Source organism: Cyprinus carpio, chromosome A24 (genome assembly GCF_018340385.1).
Source record: "Cyprinus carpio isolate SPL01 chromosome A24, ASM1834038v1, whole genome shotgun sequence".
NCBI lineage: Eukaryota > Metazoa > Chordata > Actinopteri > Cypriniformes > Cyprinidae > Cyprinus > Cyprinus carpio.
In genome coordinates, this window is record NC_056595.1 from 20,970,048 (window position 1) to 20,988,741 (window position 18,694).

Below are 18,694 nucleotides of genomic sequence, written 5' to 3' on the forward strand. Positions count from 1 at the left end.
AGTGAATGCATTCAAAAGCAACATGCTTTTTTACTTTAAAACAAACTAACGATCATTCGTCATGTATACAGTAGCTCAAAAATATTTATTTGTTAGAAAACAGTGCAAAAAATACCACCAGTGTTTAACGTTAGCATAAATGCCATACAATCAATATGACTAGTAAATGAAAGATGCAAAGGGATTGAAAATCATTAAAATTAAAGGGATTAAACATCAACCCAAAACACAGACTTTTATAACCTTGCATACTGTAATAAAATCATATTCACACTTCATTCTATGTCAGAATTCAGTTTTTTTAAAAGAACAAAATAATGTTAAACAAATAGCATCGCTCATAATATCTGACACTAATTTTAGATACACGGAGAAGAACAGATAAAAGAACAGTGCAAATATATTCTGCCGTGTGGCCGATACTTATCAATGAATTTTTAAGAATATGTCATATGTTATATCCACTACAGCTTCGTAGATGCCAGGAGAGATGGAGATCCGTTAGCGTAGCTCATTTTGCTGCAGTGTTCGACTCTCATTTTCAACAAATCCTGAAATGAGAATAACAGTAATATTCAATTATTCAAAGAGGTTGAGAACAAAGATTAAATACATCAGCCTTCAACTGTGTTGTAAAAAGAAACCTTTTATAATTTCAGGACTGTTTTCTTATGAGAGCACAGAAGAAAGAATGAAAACAGCAAATAAAACAAATATAAAATATAAGTGAATCCAATTTTTGTCTTTCAGTGAACAGTGGTGGTGTGATGAATCTGATTCCCTGGAAATGACTTTGCAATATTGCGCAATGCAGTTTCTTTGAAAATGGGACCATTTAATCAAATGTGCCTGATTTCAGTTTCTCTTCAATGCTTTCCTATTATAAGAAAAGCTACGGTAAAGTATATCCATGCATTTTGTACGAGATAGAAAAGCTCTTGTTCAAGTGCTCACTTTAAACACATCAACAGCATAATTGCATATCAAATCCAACCGTTCACAGCCTGTTTGCAATGTTTATTTTGGAACAAATCGTCCTATGTGATGTTTATTTGCATGTAGTATGAATGACCTGTGTGAGCTGTGGTCTGTGAATACAGTGAACGTAAGCCTTCGGTTCACTCTGGATCTCTCCAGCGTATGTCTTATAGCAGATTCCACAGTCAATCAGAGGCTAAGAATAGACAAATGAGGAACATATTATCAATCACATTTATACAAACACATCTGAAGCTCAATTTGAGACTGTAAAGTCTGTTGCAACTCACTCTGTCATTTCTGAAAGCACATTTAGTCGGGTTTGCATTCGCAGTTCCTTTAGGGCATCTGGTGGCTTTAAGGTAGAAGCGATGGTAGATATAACTAACACCAAACCCACCCTACAATAAACAAATGAAATATCATAACTTCAAAGCACATTTAAGCTCAGAAATGTTTGTTTCAATTAATAAAAAAAGATAAACCATCCCTTTCGGTTTAAATGTTTCTGTGACTCAGATATGAACTTCACCAAAGTAAAATATTTAACTTAACCCTCATGTTGTGGTCCGGTCATTTTGACCCAGAAAGAATATTCTTTTTCCTGAAAATTCTAGTTTATTTTATCGCGTTGGATTAAAACATACTGACTTTGCTCACACAGTATTTTTAGGATTTTTTCTCACATTTTTACACTTACTCTCCTTGTCAAAAATGGCTGACCTTTAAAAAATTGCTTACAAATTTCAGTTTTTGAGTGATAATTGGCAAATTTATTCACAAATAATATATATATTATTTTTTTCACCTAAAACTGATGAGCAGATCAATAAGACCTATGATCAATCAGTTCCATAAAGAAATACAAAACCTGTGCTAAATGAAAGAAAACAAGTGGACAAAAAGTTTGAATCCAAAATAATAATATAGCATAATGAGAGGTTTATAAGCCAGATAATTTTTGACCAGGAACCCCAAATTAAGTCAAGTTTTTTAAACACAACATAAGGGTTAACAATTTAAAAAATTGTTGTTTGAATTACAAAACACTTTTAAGTAATAAAACTGAAAGTAAATGACTTTTGGTAAGTTAAAGAATGCTTAAAAAAAGATACTTGCATCAATGGCAGATTTTTCCAGACTCTTGAAGAAGAGAAAAACGCTTTTGATTGTCTGGAATGAATTGATTTGTTCCAAAGCCAGTTCAACACCTTTCCTGTAGTTTTCAGGGAGCTTGCCGAGATCCTCCTGCGCCTCCGTCGTGTCTAGAAAGACTCCAGCGCTGACCAGGACAAGGAACAGTAACACAGCCATCTTTGCACAATCCAGAAAATCCCTCAGACAGGCTTATCTTCAGGTTATACAGAGTTACAAAGTGCAAACCTTCAGAAGAATGTAAACAGTGATGGATGTGTTGAATCTAAATCACCGTACATGAGGGAGTGAGAGAAGAGAGGGAGAGATTGTGCAATCATGGGATGTTTTTGTGGGGTGAGTCTTCTTTTTTTTTTTTTTTTTTTTTTTCATGTGGAGGGGGTGTGTGATATTGTGGTCTGAGTGAGCGGACTGCCATCCAGTGGAGAACAGACACTAAAAACAAGGATTTTAGCTTAATTAATGGGAAAAATAGTAAATGATGTTTGTTAAAAATCTTGAAACAAAATGGCATCATGAGTTTCATGACAAACATAACCTAAATACGAGTCAGTGAACTCTGTAGGCAGGACTGGATGTGATCCAGCTCCACATACTGACTAGTTGGGTCATGAAATGATGAATAAAGGGGGGTGGGGATTGCCTTACCAGAAGAGATTTCATTAGAACTGTTTGTTAATAATATTTATCTGTAGTGGGTGCCGTCAGAATAATGGATTTGTTTCTTACAAACATACAGCTTTTCACTTCAAAATATGTTAACTGATGGACTGGATTTGTGTGGATCACTTGTTAATTACTGTGATGTTTTTATCAATTGTTTGGACTCTCATTCTGACGGCACCCATTCACTGCAGAGGATCCACTGCTGAGCAAGTAATATAAAGCTAAATTTCTCCAAATCTGTTCCCATAAAGAAGCAAAGTCATCTACACCTTGGATGGTCTGAGGATGAGTAAATATTAAGTTTATTTTAATTTTTTGGTTTAGATATTAAAATTCATTTATCATTTATCTTTGTTTGTGTTTGAATGATTATTTTTTATGTTTGTTTTATTTTTTGGTTGAGTTATTATCAAACATTTTATTTTTTAAGATGTTCAGAAAATACACATAAAACTCAGTGCATTAATAACTCATGTTAACACATGCAACTTTCGATTTTAAAAATGTATTTGCAAATGTAGAACTATAAGATTAATAAATGCTGTAAAAGTTTTGTTTATCATTAGTTCATGTTAACTCATGTACTTATAACAAATAAAACATTATTGCATAACAAATAAAAGCCTTATTACCTTTTTAATGTTAAGTGGATATGAGACAATATTAGAGCATATACAAAAAAGGTAACAGCTGCATATAAAGGTATACTTACTACAATGCCTCATAGTCATTTGTTTGTTCTTATAATCACTTGAAGCTATGAATAATATAGTTTTTAATATTTACCTATACATGGTTTATACATTTAAAGACTATAAGATTAGATCTGAGATTAGATGCATTTCAGAATGTGTTTATGTATAGGCCTAGGTTACGGGGAAAATAGTCAAGGCTACAGGGTCACAGTGATGCTCGCTTGTGATGACTAAAGTGGAAAAATGTTACAATTACTATCACTTCAGTTCTTGTGAATCAAATATGCATGTAAAAGAGTTTGGTTTGGCCATGAAAAGGCATGTCAAAGGACATTGAAGATCTTCAGAGCAAAAAAACAGCAGATGTTGTCTCAGCCGCTCATGATATGACAGCCAGCAGGGTGGGGGATCCGCTGCTGTAACCCATCTTATTACAGTGCTCTATTCTGTCTTTCGTCATGTCCTTGGGATAAAAACAATTAGACAGTGTTAGTTCAATAAGACAGATCATGCAAAGGTCATGTAATAATATTTATATCCATTAGAATATGAGCAAAACTACAGATGTTTAATATGGAGCACTGGTGTGCAATGGTGACCAGATGGAATGCATTTTACTATCAGTATCAGAGCTCAAGTTTTGTTACAAGGTCAGAATATGAAGCGTATGAGAAGCACACCTCAGTGAGAGCAGGTTTATGCACACAGCTCACAAAGGGTTTGGGTTCTTCCTCAATTGCTCCAGCGTAGGTCTTATAGCAGACGGCACAGTTTAACAGAGGCTGGAGAAATAAATAAGCACAAGTTTAATTATATTCCATTTTTAGCCATGATTTCTATCATAAGGTACAATTTCTTGCTCTTATGGCATTGCATGCATGTTATATAAATGAAAGCGCAGTTGTTTGTGCAGTGCTAAGCCTTAAAATCTATTCATTAATTGTACAGGAATGTGCAGAGGCGGAAAAAAATTACTTTGTGGGATATAAACTTCACTTACCCGATCATTCCTAAACGCACATGTGGTTGCACCTGCGTTCTCAGTTCCTCTTTTGCACTTGGTGGCTTTCAGATAAAAGTTATGGTAGATGTAGACGACATCAAACCCTGCCTATAGACAATATATTCATCCAATAAACAAAACACCAGGGTTATTATCATTAACTAAAACTAAAACCATAAAAAATACATTTTCTTTATTTCAAATAAAATTAAAAGAAACATTAAAACATTAAAAAAAATCAGCTAGTTGTCAAGGCAACGTTTTTCATTTTCATTTTGAAGTACTAAAATAAAGCTAAAAACTAAAATTTAATTTTAAAAACTATATAGACATATTTAATACAATAAAATGAAAATAGAAAAATATAGATTCTAACTCAACATATTAACAAATACTGTACTATATAGTAATAAGTGATACTAAAATAAATAGCATGTGAAATAAACTGATACAAAAAAGACAGTTTGATCAGATTTAACAAGCAAAACTTTGTCTATACACAATTTATTAATCATGTTAATTAATAAATAATTTAGGAAACAAATTATATATTTTTTTAAATATTTACATTATTTGTAAATAATTATTATATATCACAATTACTAATACATTTAAAAAAGTATTTACTGTAAAGTGTATTCATATTCCACAAAATGCAACTTTAAAAATAACAAATAATTATTATAATAATAAATATATTAAAATGCTATATATATATATATATATATATATATATATATATATATATATATATATATATATATATGTACACACACACACACACACAGACATGCTACAATTTTTTTTTTTAACTTAAAATAAAACTCGGTGTGACGTCATGCCAAGTCAAATCTTGGGGAAGGCCGTCGGAGAGAAACAAGAAACAAAGAGAAAGACTTACATCAATTTGCGACTTCTGAATGGTTTTAAAGAAGAGAAAATGATGCTGGACGCCTTCGTGAGCGTTGACGTTTTTCTCCGCGAGCTCCACTCCTTTCTTGTAGGAGTCTGGGAGTTTGCTGAAGGAGCTTTGAGCATCGGCGGAGCTCAGCAAGACTCCGGCGGCGAGCAGCAGAGCAAACGGCGGCAGAGGCATCTTCAACCAGTCTGAGCACGAGCTGCAGCTGCAGGCGCTCAAAACAGCCTCATTCCAGGAAGTCTGGACTCAGTGGACTGCTCTTGTGCCGTTGCTGGGTAACAGTGAATAATACGGCTGTTAGTGAGGTAACATGAAAAGGTTTTTTTTGTTTGTTTGTTTTTTAGTTGCTTTATTTGCTAACTAGGTTCAGTGTCATTTGTAAAATTATGAAAAATTAACAAATCTGCTTTATTCAAAATACTAAAAAATAAAAAATAAAAAAATCAGCTGCACTGTGCACATAAAAAAACAAAACAAATAACATTAAAGTCCCCATGAAATCAAAATTAAAGTTTTTTGAGTGTTAGTATCAATATGTTAGTCTTAAGGTTATCTATAAGGCAGTGTGCTCCAAAACAGTGACAAAATTCCGATTTAGAAGATATAAGCATTTAAAGCTTGTAGTCACTTCCGCCAAAACGGCTAAACTATTTTTTTGACGTCACGTCGTACTTCATCTTCTAACCAATCAAATGCTCTCTAGAAGCCGAAGCGCCCGCCCCCTGCACTATAAATAGACGCTGAAGCGGCCTGATCCGGTCACTTGTTCACAGTGAATGGCTCGTAGTGCACTATGTAGGTAATAGGCAAGGATTCAGACAGTGTAAATAAGCTTTCATTGGTGCAAATGAGGTCCAGTTTCACTTTGTTTCACGTGAACCCCTTGAGTGCACACAGTCTGATCCGGATTAACTTTCTAATAGTACACAATAAGAGCAATATTTAGACATTTATTATTTTATAAAGTATTTTATTGCACTGATAAACTAAAGCATTGCATAGTGTAATATGCATTTATATCATTTATTTATTTATCAATTCATTCATACTTAAAAGTAGTTCAGGGACTTTTAGAGAACTCTGCTTAGTTGTGTGGAAAATAACTGTTCTTTCCCAGGGCAAACATTGAACTCTTATGCAACACATCCTGTGTTGATTTCATGTATAAAGTGTGAGCGCAGCTGTACGGTGCTCTCTTTAGAACTTGACAATCAGATACATGTGAGGCAAGAATTGATTTGATTAACAACAGACATGCTAAAACATGCTGGGTTTGAGATCATGAAGCCGGCAGATCCCAAAATATCAGATGTCAAATGATGTTTTTCCTCCAGCTGTTCTCTAGGATCTGGTGAATGGCACAGGAGTCAGGGTCAGACTGCCAAAACCCGCACGGAAACACCCAATCTCTCTCTCTCTCTCTCTCTTGCTTTCCTTGTGTTCAAACAATAACACAAAGATTATGTTGACAGCAAGAGTCACGTCTACACACAGCTCAAGTTTTGTAGGCTACATCTTGGAGTTCCACTGAATTACAGGAATAGTTCTCCCAGAAATGAAAATTTGCTCACCCTCAGGCCATCCAAGATGTAGATGAGTTTGTTTGTTTTTAATCGGAAAATTTTTTTTGGGAAATGTGGTTTTTAGATATGTTGTATTAAATTTCTACTGAATCTGCTTTATTGTCAATTCTTCCACATGTACAGTACATACATACAGAGAATTGAAATTGCGTTACTCTCAGACCCATGGTGAATACAGATAACACTAACAGTAGAGCCTAAAAATACAGATAGATACAGATAAAATCTAAAATATAAGATATAAAATACACTATACAAATGAGGGCATATAAAAAAAACAATAAATAATAATAATAATAATAATAAAAATAAAGTTAAATAAAGCAGTGCAAGGCAAATGGCAGATAGAGTGCAAACCAGTGAGGTGAACGAACAGTGCAGATAAAAAGATTGTAGTGCAAAAAAAAGAGGGAAAAAAGTTTATTCAGTCTGATTAAAGTAGTTGAGGTAGTAGAATGACGTCAGTTCTATGCTGAATGAGGTAGTGAGCAGACCAATGCTGCACAAAGTGCCTGGTGCATGTCATCGGTCACTTTGTGCAGCATTGGTCTGCTCACTACCTCATTCACCATAGAACTGACGTCATTCTACTACCTCTACTACTTTAATCAGACTGAATAAGCTCCATTGGTGAACTCAGTTTGGAACTGACGTCATTCTGCTACCACTACTACTTTAATCGGACGAATGGGTGCCGTCAGAATGAGAGTCCAAACAGCTGATAAAAAAAATCATAATAATCCACAAGTAATCCACACCACTCCATCAATTAATGTCTTGTGAAGTGAAAAGCTGCATGTTTGTAATAAACAATTTCATTTGTGTGGTGTTAAGTTGAATGTTTGTTATTGTGGATTTTTTAATTAATGTTATTTTTTTTTCTTTTTTTTGTGATATATTTCTGATGTGAATCATTAGATGAAGAGGATCCATTGGTGAGCAAGTGATGTAATGCTACATTTCTCCAAATCTGTATTGGATGGCCTGGGGACGAGTACATTTTAGGCAAATTTTCCTTTTTGGATGAGCTATTCCTTTAAATATGTTGGCAAAATATTTGCAAAGATGGACATTATTCTGGCAATTATGGTTGGACATTATTCTGGCAATTATGATGTTTTTTGGTTTTTTTTGAAGTTAATGAAATGAATCCATCATCAAAATGAAGAATATGGAAAGGGAATAACTTTGAGACTGAACGTCGATACATACAGTTCAAATAAGGTTGAGGCTTATCATCAATTTTTCCTGCAGAGATTTTGTAGCAGATCACAGAGTCAACAAGAGGCTGGAGGAATACACAAATCCAGCCAGTAAGTTTAAGTAAATTAATCCATGTTTAAATTTGAGTGCTGTGGTGTCACCATATAATGTAATTATATTGTCTGTATTAAACCTACAGTAGTAACACTTTGCATGATAGTGTATATTGCATCAGTAGCAAAAATACTTTGTAATTTGGCCAGTAATCTCCTACTTTAAGCTGTTTACTCACTAATTATCAGCTATATTACAGATGAAAAGTTTGGAGTCAATAATATATATTTTATTCAGCAAGTTTGCATTAAACTGATCAAAAGTGACCGTAAAGACACTAACAGATTTCTTTTTCCAATAAATGCTTTTCAGTTCAAAGATTCCTGAAAAATAAAAACATATCACAACATTTGCTCAAAACTGAAGCAGCACAACTGTTTTCAACATTGATAATAATAAAAAGATAATAATAAGAAGAAATCAGCATATTAGAATGATTTCTGAAGGAAAATGACTTGTTTTACTCTGACATACAACTGTAAAAAAAAAAAAAAAAATGGCTGATATTCATATTCTGACTCCGATATTAATAAAGAGCTCATGATGAGTTGTTAAAAAAAAATAATCCGAAAATGAAATATCATGGGAAAACATGTAACCTCTAGATTAAAGGCCACTTAAAGTCTTCTAGGGCTTCATTCTGAGAGAAAAAAAAAAAAAAAAAACAATTGCTGGCAACTGAATAAAGTTGACAGTCATTAGTTATTTTTGTTACTTAAAAATTACATTTTAATATGCATATCGGTGTTATTTTGGTATCATTGGGATTCTTTTTTATTAATACTGATTAATATATATATTTCTGTTTTCTTTTTCATTTTAACGTTTTGTTGTTTTTGTCATTTTTATTTATTTTTTAAAATATGTCTATATAGTCTACAAATAGTTTCAGTTATCACGTTACTCTCAATAAAAATGAGAAATCTTGACTTGGCAACTGACTGAAATTAAAAAGGTTTAAAATAAGTTTTAAAGTATGCTTTTTAAATATATATTTTATTGCAGGTAAAGTTTATTTCAAGGAACCAAAGTGTTTTTATACTTTTAGTTTCATCAGTTATTACTCCAGTCTTCAGTGTCACACAATTCTTTAGAAATCATTCTAATATACTGATTTGTGGCTTAAGAAGCATTTCTGATTATTATCAATGTTAAAGACAATTGTGCTGCTTCATATTTTGGTAGATACATTTTGAATAGAAAGTTGAAAATAACAGCATTTATTTGAAATATAAATATTTTGTAACATTACAAATGTCATTAATAATTGAATGCACCCTTCCAGAATAATTTCTTATTAAACTAAAAGCTTTGCTGCAGTATTAGTAGAAAAAAACAAAGATATGAATATCCAATTTAAATAGAAAAATCAATTTTATTTGCAATATTTGGAATTTGCTGTAAATAATGCATTATGTACAGAGGAACATTTAATAATCCAATAAACATACAAGTAAAAACAAAATGCATAAATTGCGCACAGACAGTAAATGACCCTCACTTCACTTTGCCAAACAGCAGGTCATGCTTTTGTAACTAATATCAACAAACATTAAAAATATGACCACAATGTTACAACATTAACCTTCAGTCTTAAACCCCGTAAAGCATCCATAAACACCATCTACAAACAAGTGCTGCGGAGTATCCACACTGTAGCAGCACAGCAACCATAGTCCTGCCTGCATTCACACACAACCTCAAAGTGCTGCTCTACGATCAGGTTTCCTGCGGGTCCAAACGTGTCTAGACACGTCACGCTAACCTGGAACCAGTCGCTGAACACGGGCAGAGGGAATGTCAAAGATAAACAACAGTGACAAAATACAATGTGATGATGGTCCTGATGTACTAAACGAAAACATTTCGTCCTCTTGGAATTATAAGGTTCTGTCTGCATTCCGAGTAGTTTAGTGATATTGAGCTTTAAAGTTTTTGCATTCCATTCGACTGTGTACCTTTTTGTTTTTTAAATAAAAAGTCCCAAAATGTACACAACATTAAAAAAATCCATCACATAATGTAAATAAGTTGTCACAGAATAAGAATATGTGAATAACTCAATTATGACAAAAATGTCATTCCAATGGGGGTTCTTTTATAAAAATATTCCTCATCTAATCACATTGTATGCTTAAATAATGACATAAAAAGTCGAACCCATTCCTAGTCGAATAAAAATAACGTCTGCACTACTCTACTCTTCATATGTCATTATTTAGCACATACTGTACATGATCTAAAGCAATATAAAACTAACATAATATCTTCCTATGATTAAAAGATCCTAACACACATCTGATTCTGGAATCATCATTTGGAATGTAAATAAGATGTAAAGCACTTGTTTTGTAGTTTAAAGCACAATGGTGTGAATGATGTTGCGAATGATGAGGAAAAAAATTAGTGATATTATTCAGGAATTCTGTGGCAAAATCCCTCATGAACTTACATAAATAATACGGTTCCCATTAAACCAACAAATAATTACTAAGTAAATCAAAATCTATACAGTGTGTTTACTGAGCTCTGGTGAACAGGCTTCTGTTTTAGTGTTAGTTCAATGTTGTATGTGGAAAGACTTTAACAATGTGGTAGAAAATACCAGTTATCAGGACAAAATGTTTAGTTCTTATAAATGAATCATGATAAACTGAATCAGAACCCTAAACATTACAAATTTGGGATTATGTGTAGGGATGCACTTTTTTTTTTTTTTCTTAAAATGTTTTAAGATGCCAAACCAGGTCACTAGTGCTTCCATCCGAGGTAAAACACATCCTAAAATTCCTCAAGACCAGTCACCATTAAATATACCCACTAATATGTGGTAGAAAATGTGCTAGAAAGTACCAATTTATCAGGTCTACAGGTTTAGTTTAGGGATGCACCGAATCCAGGATTCGGATTCGGCTGAATACTGTGCTTTTTGACGGGGTTCGGTTTGGGCTGAACCTTAGATTTTTTTTTTTCACCAAACCGAACCCTAGGCTTGCGCTACGCTGGTCGACGTCACGCAGCCGTTGATTACGTGAAGGTGTTTACATGTGGACAGTTCGAATGTATTAGGCTGTGAGAATCTGTTTGGCAGTACTTTCAACCAAAAGAAGGCGATTCAAGTCGAGCTACATGTTCAATTTGCAATGCCGATTTGTCTCGTGGTGGCAAGGACCCTAAGCAGTACACAACATCGCCGCTGTTAAAACGTCTACAGGGAAACATCCAAAGAATAAGATTTGCGTCAGCAAAACATAGCCAGGTACGGCAGAGGAAGGACAGTCACAGCTAAAAACGTGTGCTAACCAGACTAGGACCATTACTAGCTTTGCAGTTAAAATAAAATAAAATGAAAAATACATTGCTGTGGACGTTGTTTACTTCATTAATGTGTTTTACTGTGTTAATGGAATAAGGATGCGAGTAGGATTCGGTATTCGGCCGAACCCAAAAAATCTGGATTCGGTGCATCCCAAGTTTAGTTGTCATAAATAAACCATAATAAACTGAATCAGAACCCTAAACACTACAATTCTGAAATCATCTGTAGGGACGCACCTTTTTTTTCTTAAAATGGGTTTTAAGACTCCAAGTAGGTCATTAGTGCATCTATCCAAGCTAAAACGCATCTTACAATCCCTCAGGACCATTTACCACCAAATACATTCTCTAAAACAGAGCTCACTCGCTCTGCATGTAACAGTCAATATAAAATATACAGAAACTGCACATCTGGAGTTACTGGGAGAGTTTAGGGTTTTGTGTGACTCTTATGCATTGTAGCAGAGAACACACCTCTTTAGATGGAATTTCGAAAGGGAAAAAAAGTCATGATCGGATGGCAACGAAGGAAAAGAAAAAATACTGTCAAATGTTTGAATTAATATATGCTGGGTCATAAATCAGAAAATAAGAGAAGCTAGTAAAACTATTAAAAGCACAGACATACATGCAGCATAAGATGAAATGGACCTTGGCAATCTTTCTTGATCATGAATACTCATTATGAACTACATATAATATTGCATGGGCCCTGGATGGTGCTAGGAACATCCAGTTAACCCCATAAGGTACATTGGTTTTCCTCATAGGTAACAAACACGCTTGTTTAAGGCTAAACGGTGTGATAGCAGCTCAAACTCTCTAATACACATCAAATGAGTGTCTGGAAATGCCGGGTGGAAATCAGATCCACGTAATGCACTATTCTCACTTCTACAGCACGTCAAGACTCGCCGTGTCATTTGGTTTATCGAGGTTTTAAAAGCAACTGTAGCGTGACTGACAGGAAGACAGGCAAGAGACGGACAGCTCTGGTCTTATCTCAGACTGGCATGTGCATCTCTGTGTATTCGTCTTGTCCCTCTTTCTCGTCAAAAGTAGGCTCTGCGTCATCAGCGTCCAACTGAGAATGAGAAGAGAGACAGAAAAGACACACAAACAGCTTTAGTCAGTATGATTTTGATCTCTATGATCTTTTTGTGCATGATACTGTACATCAGGACATGGTGACACCACCTGAAAAGAGACAGAGCAAGTAATATGATACTGTACATCAGGACATGGTGACACCACCTGAAAAGAGACGGAGCAAGTAATTGTGTCCTTTGGAATAATGTGCACTTTGGAAGCCGGTTTCCGCCACTGAATAATAAATAAAACGGTAATTGCGACTTTTTATCTCACCATTCTGACTTTTTTGAATTGCAAGATTTTGTATTTTTTATATTTGGAAGTTTTTACTTTTTTTATTTGTGAATTTTTAAGTTTTATGTCAATTGCATGATATAAGATTTGAATTGTGTGAATTTAAGAATTGTTGGATTTAAAATTTTTTTATTTTGTGGTTTTTTTATTCTTTGGTGGTGAAAATTTTCCAAAGTGAAAATTTTTCTTGATGAGTAATATTTTTTGGTGGTTTTACCATGTCCTCTCATTTTAAAATAAAATTAATATGAAAATGGATTAAAAAAAAATAAATAAATAACATTTTAGAAGTAAAATGGTTTGTGAAGGCGGTTTCATTTAGGTATTAAAAGAAAGACATTTTATGCTCACTAAGTATATCTAATTTAATTTTGTAAGTAATTAAATTTTACTGTTTAAAAGTTTGGGGTCGGTAAGATTTTTTAAAAATGTTTTTGAAAGCAGCTCACCAAGACTGAATTTATTTGATCAAAACACAGTAAAAACAGTAATACTGTGAAATATTATTTTAATTTAAAATAACTGTTTTCTATTTGAATATATTTTAAAATGTAATTTATTCCTGTGATTTGCAGCTGAATTTTCAGCATCATGACTCCAGTCATCAGTGTCACATGATCCTTCAGAAATCATTCTAATATGCTGATTTACTGCTCAAGAAACAATTCTTCTTATCAATGTTACAGGTACAATTTTTGTGGAAACCGTGATACATTTATCAGGATTCTTTGATGAATAGAAAGTTCAAAAGAACATCATTTATTTAAACTAGAAATGCAACATTTTGTAACATTATACATGTCTTTACAATAAATGTATTAATTCTTCAACAAAACAAAAAAAGCCAAAAAAAAAAAAACCCAACAAAAAAAGTCTTGTTTTTGTGCATGCAATGGTCCTTACACACTGCATTTCACGAGTGCTGAAGATGCGTGGCAGAAGAAACATCTTGACAGGGACGGTCATGATGAGAACGAACGGGAAAGCCAGCGATGCCACAGTAGACATGACCGCCCAGAGGACAGCAAGACAGACCACCTGTATCGCAGTGAACAGATGCATCCGCAGGGTCCGCACCTGAGGATTCAGTCAAGATACACAGTACAAATCACTTCTGCCTTCTGTACTGTTAGTTACAACCATAAAGATGTCTGTATCTAATACTATTACTGCAGTATGTTACTGCCACAGTAGCTTTTTAAGGGAACAATGACCGAAAATCCTCTTTATTAATAAACAAAAAACAGATTGGAGTCCTGACCTTGCGCACATAGGTGTGATCAGGGTGGTATTTAGGGGGCATCAGCAGCAGCAGAATCCGTTCTGTCATCTGGATTCCATTCAGTGACATCACACCCATATAAAGGAAGATGCCAAACAGCACAGCGATGGGGATTTGACGGAGCAGATCACCGATTACTATTGAGAGACCTACAGCCAACAAAATGTGCAGAATGAAGACATTTTATAGACTTTTTCATTTATTTAATTTATACATGAATACATACAACAGTCATTTCACACTGATATAATGTGCATGTTATGAAATATGCATCGAAGTAGAAATAAGCCACAAGATACTATGTGTTACAGTGATTTTACCTTAAATTGTGGTAAAATAAAAAATAAAATAAAAAAGCCTGTACTGGTTTGTCTTTGGTTGCTTATTTTTCTAAAACACTTGCAACAGCAATATGATAAAATACATAATTTATCAACAAATAATGAAACTGCCCTGCATCATATTTGCTAGATCAAATCCTATACTTTTTTATACTTAAAAATAAATAATCTTTATATTTTTGGGCTGCTCAGTCATTTCAAAAATAGTATCTGATTCCAAACTTGTTTCATACCCCCTTTTTCTGACAAATATCCTTCAATATTTTAATAATAATAATAATAAAATATATATATATATATATATTTTTAGTTATAAGCAGTTTGTGTCAATCAGCATGCGTCTAAATGGAAAATGTTAGAATCAGTAATTGTTGGAACCCACCTACAAATACTGCCACCAGTAACCCGGTCACCCTCTGCTCCTTGACCTCCTGGATTCGAGGTTTGTCTCCTGGGGCGACTGCTTTGCTCATTACGGTGAGGGCGTTGGCATGGGTTACAGAGCGCACGGTGGCCGCGGCCATCCACGGCAGGCCGAACAGAGCACTGGTGCCACCGAGAGTCACGATGAGCAACAGATCCAGATGGAAACCAGAACCCTTGACCAGCATTCGCTCTTTCTTACTGACTATCAACCTAGAAGGAGAGAGCATCTTTAATCCTGTCATGATTTTATGTGTACCATAAATCAGGGATCCTTTTTTTTTGTTGTATATTTGTTGTGTATAATTAACAGCTTTATTTTTTGTCCACAAAATGTTTACATATAATGAAAAAAAAAAAAATGAGACAATTATGATTAGACAAAACATGCAACAGTGGACTCACGTTGTGATTTGTGTCTCCATAAAGATGAGAATGAAGACTAGCAGAGCCGGAAGGATGCTGGCAAACATCATCCAGATAGGGAACTGACCATCAGAGCCCAGAGGATTGACTATCCAACCTCGCTTATCAGGACTAGTCACTGAAAAACCTCGGGGTACACTCAGTTTCTGCAGGGTGCAGCATTAAAAAAAAAAAAAAAAAAGAATGCATGTGTGAATAAAATAATAAAAAGAAAAAAAATGCATTAATAAAATACTATTACTACTACTAATAATAATAATGAAAATGTATAAAAAAATAAAGTAAATCAAAATTAAAATAAAAAAATAAATTATAAAGGCTGGAGCATTAAAATACATAAATTACAATAACAAAATAATTACAATATAAAATAATAATGAAGAAAATTAATTTAAAAAGTCAATCAAAAATAAAATAAAAACTAATAAAATATAAAGAGTGTAGAGTTAAAAAGAACAATAAAATAAGAGCAAGAAATAAAATAATAATAATGGACACAAAAAATGTAAAAATAAATAAAAATAAATTATTTGTGCTTATAATAAGAAACATTACACATCTCATTAACAAACTGGACAATTTTAGATATCCATAGCACAAATTAATGAAATCACCTGCAAATTGACAATTATCCATTCTCACCTGTGAGTATGTGTCTTGAATGCTGTAGTCTACCAGAACCATGATAAGAATGGCAATAGGAACTCCAAAATCTCCAATAACTCTTCTTAGCTGTAAAAACAAAAATTGACCAAAATTGACTTATTTTAGACAGAAGACGACAAATAACCACCTCACGTTTCTTTATAATGTTCTAATCACTCAATATTGTTTTCACTTCATCTGATAGCAGCTTACACTGCCAGGAAAGAAGGCACTGTTTTTGAACTTGCGCAGGTAGAAGGCGATGAAGAAGGTCCCAGACATAAGCACCAAGGAAAGCAGAGCAGTATTAGGTTCACCGACCACCTTCACCGTCTCTGGCGTACTGCTGTTCAATGCTAATGGACTTAAAGTGACATCCTCCGTGCTTGAGTTATATGTTGAGCTGTTCACATCAACCGTAGCAGAGCAGCGTCTCAGAGGATGTTCCTGGAATATCTGTGGAAAACACCAGCAGTCAGGAGGACTTCATGATCATATATGCAGACAAACATCACCAGAAGATGATCCAAACTACCTTGGCCAGTTTTGAGAAGGTCTCGTAGATGAAGATGAGAGAGATGAGGATGGAGAAGATCTCCTGGGTGAAACGTGAGACAAATCGGACCAGGAAGCTGCCCTCAAAGGCCACCATCACTACTACGATGATGATGAGCCAAAAACCGATCCAAACCCGACCTGTCAGGTACTCCATATTATAGCCCTTACAGAACTGGAGAAGAAAAGGACAGATGATCATTTTTTTATTTATTCATGTCAGCATATGCAATTTTATTCATACATGCTACAACAGATATAGATTCAAAAATAAATAAATAAATAAATTCCAGTGAGCTGTTTCAATATGCAGCCGGTTTCTACATATATAGCCATCTGTTTGAATAAGACCAACCCTAAATTTTGTACAGTATATACAATTCTATGCAAGATTTTTAAATGTACTTCTGGTACAACTTTTTTCAGAGACCATCTTACAAAATAAGTCCTTCAAAATTTTAGTAAAAATTTTTGTTTTTTAGAGAAGTTTTTGTTATAATATTTTCATTTTGTTGTTTTTTTTCACTTTTATATATGTGCCAATGAGCCAATTAAGCACAGACCAAGGAAATGCTGTATAAATAATTGAATCAATGGTCGTTTTTGGGTGAACTTGACCTTTGACAGCATATTTATGGTACTGAGCATATTTAGCATATTTATAGTAGAGAATCTGGTATTGTAAACTCACAGAGAAGAAAGCTTCTTCAAACACCAGGATTGGTCCAGAGAAGCCCACCACCAGAAGTGGCTGAACCCCGAGCAGGCAAAACAACACACCCTGAATACAAGTGGCCACAATCAGCTCCGACACGCCAATGAGGCCTTCAGTCTTCTCACCTGTACACACAAGACTGAATTATTCAACGGAGAGGTCCTGTCAGTAAAAGCACAGACAAAATGGAAAGCGCTAGTGTAACCGACCTAAAAGGCCTCCGAATGTGATGGTGGGAGAAAGAGCAGCGAAATAAATAAAGATGACAGCAGCCATGCACTGGGGGTTCAGCGCATCCTTGAAGTCACTGATGTACTTTGGGTAACGGCGCTGGGCGTCACGGATCAGTCCACCAAACAGACGGCCTGTGCGTCGTAAAGGGTCGTCTTCTAGTTTTAAGGGTGCCAGCAAGGCCTCTGATTTACACAGAGAGAGAGAATATGGGATATTATGAATAAAACAGGATACTGGTGAAATAAACGATGAAGTTGCAAAATAAAAAAATGCATGCACACACACACACACACACACACACACACACACACACACACACACACACACACACACACACAGAATGCATTAAATAAAACAAGTGAAAGAAGACAATGGAAAAGCAAAAGGAAAAACCACAGCAAAAAGAAAAAAAACAAAAAACAAAACAAGAAATCTACATAACATGAAAATCTAAACAATAAAAGCAAAAAAGGCAAACAAAAATGCAAAACAAAAAACAATACACTAATAACAAAAACAAGCGCAATGAAGAAAAGCAAAAGGAAAAACAAAACACACTCAAAACAAAACGTTTAAACAAAATGAAGAAAACAACAACATAAAAAGCACAAATAACAAAGACAAACAAAAACCAAAGGCAAAATAAAACACCAAGCACAAAGAAGAGAAATGTAATAAAGAAAAGCAAAAGAAAAACAAAAATCACTTATCAACAAGCACAAACCAAAAAATAGATAAAATTAAATAAAAACAAACAAAACACACACAAATATAAAACACAAAACAATAAACCAAAACCGGAACTAAAGCAACACAGGTTGATGCAGACCTTTCTCTTCAAGGCTCTTGGGCTCTTTGGACAGTAAGGCCACTTCCTGCTCCTCTCTCTTACGGAGCATCTCTCTTTGGAAGTGAGCAACAGACCGCAGGAGCTCTTCACCGCCTAGTTCTGATGGAGGCAGGACAATACTGCAGTCCAGAAAACCATTGATGGCATTGAGCAGGTCCTGCCGATCATCTGCCAGATACGCAGATTCATGAAATTGCTGGAGA

At 34.4% G+C, this 18,694-nt stretch overlaps 2 protein-coding genes across 5 annotated transcripts in view; both read right to left on the minus strand.

Moving 5' to 3' along the window:
* Positions 1-3,416: 3,416 nt before the first annotated feature.
* si:ch1073-406l10.2 (uncharacterized protein LOC100536977 homolog) lies at positions 3,417-5,693 on the minus strand. Its single transcript, XM_042714618.1, has 4 exons — positions 5,399-5,693; positions 4,495-4,605; positions 4,175-4,276; positions 3,417-3,957 (listed from the first exon to the last, which is right to left on the minus strand). Exons 1-4 carry the CDS (start codon positions 5,591-5,593, stop codon positions 3,874-3,876), a joined length of 492 nt encoding a protein of 163 aa, XP_042570552.1. The 5' UTR covers positions 5,594-5,693; the 3' UTR covers positions 3,417-3,873.
* A 5,917-nt stretch (positions 5,694-11,610) lies between these two features.
* LOC109065781 (anion exchange protein 2-like) overlaps positions 11,611-18,694 on the minus strand; it is a 43,480-nt gene continuing 36,396 nt past the window's right edge. For all 4 annotated transcript variants that reach the window (XM_042714619.1, XM_042714620.1, XM_042714621.1 and 1 more), the window contains 11 exons: positions 18,471-18,687; positions 17,617-17,823; positions 17,384-17,532; positions 16,673-16,867; positions 16,351-16,593; positions 16,135-16,224; positions 15,472-15,638; positions 15,026-15,279; positions 14,282-14,451; positions 13,924-14,097; positions 11,611-12,718 (listed from right to left, as the gene is read on the minus strand). In XM_042714619.1, coding sequence (XP_042570553.1) covers positions 12,638-12,718; positions 13,924-14,097; positions 14,282-14,451; positions 15,026-15,279; positions 15,472-15,638; positions 16,135-16,224; positions 16,351-16,593; positions 16,673-16,867; positions 17,384-17,532; positions 17,617-17,823; positions 18,471-18,687 — 1,947 coding nt within the window. In that variant the 3' untranslated portion in view covers positions 11,611-12,637. The remainder of the gene's footprint in view (positions 12,719-13,923; positions 14,098-14,281; positions 14,452-15,025; positions 15,280-15,471; positions 15,639-16,134; positions 16,225-16,350; positions 16,594-16,672; positions 16,868-17,383; positions 17,533-17,616; positions 17,824-18,470; positions 18,688-18,694) is intronic.

Bases quoted from the DNA above. Each gene is read 5' to 3' on its own strand.
- si:ch1073-406l10.2 (XM_042714618.1), bottom strand. From the start codon at position 5,593: ATGCCTCTGCCGCCGTTTGCTCTGCTGCTCGCCGCCGGAGTCTTGCTG. The intron at 4,606-5,398 runs GTAAGTCTTTCT...TATTGTCTATAG, and splicing joins TTCAGAAGTCGCAAATTGAT to GCAGGGTTTGATGTCGTCTA. The intron at 3,958-4,174 runs GTGTGCTTCTCA...TTTTATCCCAAG, and splicing joins ATAAACCTGCTCTCACTGAG to GACATGACGAAAGACAGAAT.